This window comes from Capsicum annuum, chromosome 7 (genome assembly GCF_002878395.1).
Source record: "Capsicum annuum cultivar UCD-10X-F1 chromosome 7, UCD10Xv1.1, whole genome shotgun sequence".
NCBI lineage: Eukaryota > Viridiplantae > Streptophyta > Magnoliopsida > Solanales > Solanaceae > Capsicum > Capsicum annuum.
Window position 1 is genome coordinate 163,891,966 of NC_061117.1, and position 5,774 is coordinate 163,897,739.

Sequence of the window (5,774 nt, forward strand, 5' to 3'; positions counted from 1 at the left end):
CCAGACCCCACTAAGTGGGAATACACTGGGTTTGTTGTTGTTGTTGTTGTTATAAATTAATTTTCACCCTTTCTTGGGCTCTGGGTAATCTCAAAAATGGCCTTGTTTGCCAAGCGACCTATCCTCAATTGGTTGGTGAATTTGTTACAATTGTTTTTATGTAATTAGTTACTAATACCCTTATCTTAATTTCCAGGTTGTAATTCTGCTAAAGGTAGATGGGTCACAGATGATAGTCGGCCTTTATATTCTGGATCTGGCTGCAAGCGATGGTTGTCATCCATGTGGGCTTGCCGATTGACACAGCGTATGGATTTTGAATATGAGAAACTACGTTGGAGACCAAGGGATTGCGAGATGGAAGATTTTACAGGTGTTAACTTCTTGAAAAGGTATGGTCTTTTTCCTGAAACTGATTACCTTTTGATGCTTGAGATGTATATTCTTATGAGCTATTAGAACTTTCTCTCTTTTCCTGAGTGGCATAACTACTGTACCTACCATGTCTTGTCATGTATTTTCCAAGAGCAGTAGTGTAAGCTTGAGCGAACCGCACAGATTAGAACTTATATCTCACATAAACTGCAACTTGTGACTGTGAAACCCCTCTCTGTAGTGCCTGTTGTCCTCATTACTCTCACATTAATGTCTGAAAAGAAAAAATTCTGTTTGCACAATGTTTCCGAGTCTAAGTTTCTTCTTGTTGCATAGATATATTCTTCAAGTCTTCAGGTGATACTTAATTTGACTACACTTTTTCTACATACAAGGAATTTTCTGAACTTGGTTGTGGATCCAGGATGGAGAACAAAACTCTGGCCTTCATTGGGGATTCCCTCGGCAGACAACAATTCCAGTCACTTATGTGTATGATTACTGGTGGTGAAGACAGACCAGATGTTCTTGACGTGGGACGTGAATATGGTCTTGTAAAGGCTCGTCATGCTGTACGACCTGATGGATGGGCTTATCGATTTCCGAGTACCCAAACAACTATTCTTTACTATTGGTCTGCTAGTCTGTGTAACTTGACACCCATTAATGCTTCTAACCCTGTTACTGATTATGCCATGCACCTTGATTGTCCGCCAGCATTTTTGAGTCGTTTCCTACCCAGGTTTGATGTCCTTGTGCTGAACACAGGACACCATTGGAGTAGAGGAAAGCTTAACGCCAACCGGTGGGTCATGTATGTGGATGGTGTTCCTAACATGAACATGAAAATTGCAGATATTGATGGTGCGAAGAATTTTACGATTCACAATATCATTAAATGGGTAGATTCACAGCTGCCTAAATACCCTGGTCTGAAAGCATTTTACCGGTCTATATCACCCAGGCATTTTTTTAATGGAGATTGGAACACTGGAGGCACCTGCGATAACACCACTCCACTTTCTGGTGGAAAGGAGGTTCTACAAGATGAATCCAGTGATGCTGGTGCAGCAGGGGCAGTAAAAGGAACAGCTGTCAAGCTTTTGGACATCACGGCTTTGTCTCAGCTGAGAGATGAGGGTCATATATCTCGATACAGCATCAAATCAACACCCGGAGTGCAGGATTGCTTGCATTGGTGCTTGCCTGGTGTTCCAGATACATGGAATGAAATTCTTTTTGCTCAACTTTAATATTGCACGACCAATGAGGGATACTGCTTTAACATTGATCTCTCCCATCTGAGCAATCAGGGTCACCAATTAAGGCGATACTAGACATGAATTGCATACTGTTTGGAAGATTTTGCCTATTGGAGCTCGACTACTTGGATTCAGCTTTGATTCCTTGGGAATACTGAACACAGAGTAGATTTCTTTACATTATTCTTGGAATTTATAGATTGGAAATATAAACTGTGCTGCCATTTGTTAACAGACTAGTTTGAGGGGTTGGGGTATGGAAGAGGCTTGACCCTTGACATGTACAGTGAATACAAAATGAGTTTGTAAGACGTGAGAGTGTACTTGGAAAGATCGAACATTGACACAAGGTGATTTTTCTAGTGAACAAATGATGCTTAAGTATTTACATGTGCTTAATGCTTATTGTTAAGATCAATAATCCTTCCTGTAAATTTTCTCATTCTTGTCAGAATAGCTAGATGCGAAAATTTTCTTGTAATCAAATGATGCCTAAATGTTTCGTATTATCCAAATTCTGCTAAAGTTTTGGGGCAGTATGGGTTGCAGAAATCTGTTTCTCCAAATTCGAACTCCCTCTTTTGATTGGAACACACTCGGTGCTCCTATGTCAATATTCGGCCATAAATTGGGTAGCAACTCTTTCTAGCCCAGACACCCTCTTAGTGAAAGTCATGATTAGCAGTTAATAGTATAGTAAAGACTGGTGCTGAAGGCGGCCGACCATGGTGGTTTGTGAAAACTAGTAGTGGTCATTATGAAGTGGTGAAGATCTCTTATGTATTATTTCCAGATTTTTTGTGTAAAAATTAAAGTCTCTTTGTAAAAATATAAAACTAAATATACATTTATGAAGAACTAAAAAATCAATTGACCTGTTGTAAAAGGGCAAAAGAACAACTGGATTTAATGGAGTAAGGCGTGAATGATATCAAACTCAAGCTTCATTAACAAATGGGCATAAGTTAACAACACCATAATTAATTAACTAAAAATTACACAAACCAACAACTTATGTTTCCTTTATTAGAAAAAAATCCATCTCCCTAAACATATTACATAATTCCACTTTTTAAGTTTCTCTTTCTAAAAGTACATATACATAGAAATCTCTTATTCTCTCACGGGTTTTCCCTTAAAAAAAAAAGGCTAGAATCAAGGTTCAATTACCATGTTTGAAATCAACCGTATTTGAGTCCAACTGCTAGTCACTATTATTCAAGTTTAACTTAATCTTCTTTTATCATTCTCATTTTTTAAGATCTGAGGTTAGTAGAAAAAAAAATTCTTTAATTAGCCGAAATTTTGGAGATTTTTGAATGAACAAATTGTTGCATGTTTTGGTTAAGTAATTTTTTGGGTTCCTACTTTACCAAAATATAGTTTGAATAGCTGGATTCCCCTTTTTTCTTTTCAGAATCGTTCATTTCAAGTACTAAATTAACAACATAGTACTTAGTAAATGGATGATTCTCCTTCTTTTAGTTTAGGATTAACTCAGTTAGAGCACACTGAACCAACAAATTTGGTAGTTGGGTTTGTTCCCGGAATATTTGATTACGAGGAATCTAAATTTGTTGAAAACAGATTAAAAAATCGTAACGACCCCATCAAGATGAAAAAGAATAACAAAGTTGCTGCTGGAAAGTCAAAAAAGCAAATTAGAGAATCGTCAAGAAAATTCAAAAAAGATGATATCGCACGGCCACGTTTATCAAAGGTATTTTGATTTTTCAATTTTGATTTTTTGTTCTGGGTTTATTGTATTTTTATCTGTAATTTGATGTTTTAAAAATGTTAATTAATAGGTTGTGGTTTGTTAGTTCTTATGTAGTTTTTGAGTTTTTTTCGTAAATTGAAGTTATGTTAGAAGCTGCCTGTTCAAATACAAAACAACTCTTTGTATATATTCGGCATATACATATTTGATAATGCATTTGGTTGAAATACAATTATATATGTAGTTCATATAAATATGTGGTTGCTGGGTGTATATATTAGTAAGTATGTATGTATTGTACACATACATTATTCATTACATGTTGTTGAACATATACATAAGTTATTTTTTGAGATTGTGTATTGAAATGTGTGTTTGAGGCATCGGACATTACAAATGTATATGTAAAACATATACAAGTCAATATATGTTATTAAACTTATAATGAACTTCCTAATTCATATACATCATATTTTTATGTATATGTTTTCAATTTTCTTATGTGTTTTTGAGGCAATGGACATCACCTATGCATATGGCTAACATATACACAATTTTTGATATGTGGTTAGATTTGTAATGAAATAACTAGTTGATATACATCATTTTTTATTTATTGACCATATGTGAGCCTACTTGTTAGATGTTGTTAGATGTGTAATGAAATGCCTAGTTGATATGTACTGTATATGTTTTGACCATATAGGTTTACATACTATGTCTTTTTAATTTCCAATAGGGTCTGAAATACAAGATAAAAAATTTCCCCACGCATTCGTTGCATTTCGGTAGTTATTGCAACCGCGGGTTTGGATCAGATATAAAGAATTAACTTGGTGAAGAAGTTTAGAATCTTTTCTAGCAAATAATTTTTGGTTCCTTTCTAGACATGCCTCAGTGTAACTTTCAAGGACCGATTTCCAAATGCTTACTTATACTTGAGATAGAGTAAAATAATCCGGATAAAATTCATGTTTACGTGCAGGAAACTGTTCTCAAGTTTACTATTACTGAGTTTGCTATAATAGCCGTACTTAAATGTACATGGAACATCAAGAAACTTTATATTGAATCATCTAAGTCCGTATTAATGGCGAAGTATTTCCCAGTGCAAAAAAATTCTATCAAAAAAATTCTTTTTGTACAGCAATTCAAGTTGGGAAACTTCGACAACAATACCGATGCTTTGAAGATATTCATACTTTACTTTATTCATACTTTTGTGTATTCACAAATATGTGATGCTACTATTAACAGATATGACTTTGTGATAGTTGAGGATAGAAGGTACGAACAATTCCCATTGGGGAATTCTTCGTTTCAAAAGCTTATTGTAACGTGGAGATAAGATTTTTTGTTGAAAAATAGTTATACCAGATTGGGGGAATGTCGCATGTGCTGAATGTTTGGATATATGAATGTTGTTCTGAGGTAGACAATACGATAGCTGAGCGTGTTGGAAATTTAATTCCATAATTTTTAATTGGAAGGTTGTTGGGATTTAGGTGAAGTACGAGAAGTTCATGGTTGGTATGTTTAGCAAGGTAAGTATTTAGTACATTATTTCAAGTTAGTGTTTACATTTCACTCTGTTGACTTTAACAAACTCCTAATGTTGCCATTTTTTATTGCTCAACAGTTTGTATACAACAATTTATGGCCAACTCGTGAAGAAGTGCAAAGGCTTGATTTGCCAATGATTGAGGGCATTGAATTAAATGATGCTAAATTTGCATTCTCACATGATACTTCTCCCGATCGTAGTGGTAAAGGCCCTGCTGTCAACATACATACACATTCGAACTCCGACATATAAAGTTTTGAGGATTTCAGTATAGTCCCATCACCGGAAATTCTGAAAAAGGCAGGTCTGAGTACTGATGCATCAGTATCATAACCTACGAAGAGGAGGAGGATATCTGTTTTGATGCTAAAACTATCGAGATGCAAGCTCGTGAGGAAACATCATCGACTGATTCAAGAAGAAATATGCCAACAGACAAAACACCGACTTTTATTTTAGACCATATTGTTGCAACAAAGACAACTCCATCATCATCCAACAAGTCTGTTCATTATGCCACTTTTGATGAAAAGTGGGATGAGATAAACTCATATTTTACAGCCTTATATAAGTTTTCTCATTTGGCCAATAGTATAAACCAAATTGTGAAAACACTATGATTTTTCTTGTCTTTGTATCTATAGGTTGACAAAAAATTCAACGTTCTTCACGATCTAATGGTTAAACAATGAAGACTCAAATGACAAAATGAATAAGCAACAAGTTGAGCTCATGCACATGTTGAAACACAACAAACACACCAGTGAAAAGGTAAACTAAATTGGATTTACGTTATATAATCAACGAAATCCAATTTGAATTATATTTATGTCTTTATCATTTGACTGATTTA

At 35.0% G+C, this 5,774-nt stretch overlaps 1 protein-coding gene across 2 annotated transcripts; it reads left to right on the forward strand.

Annotated features, from left to right (window-relative positions):
* Positions 1 to 196: 196 nt before the first annotated feature.
* On the forward strand, positions 197 to 2,058 carry LOC124900063 (protein trichome birefringence-like 16; the record flags this gene model as incomplete). 2 transcript variants are annotated; one of them, XM_047415276.1, is given in 3 exon segments in its annotated part: positions 197 to 392; positions 800 to 1,239; positions 1,340 to 2,058. In XM_047415276.1, coding segments are annotated over 3 exon segments (755 nt in total), but the record flags the coding sequence as incomplete, so codon positions are not given.
* Between the last annotated feature and the right edge of the window lie 3,716 nt (positions 2,059 to 5,774).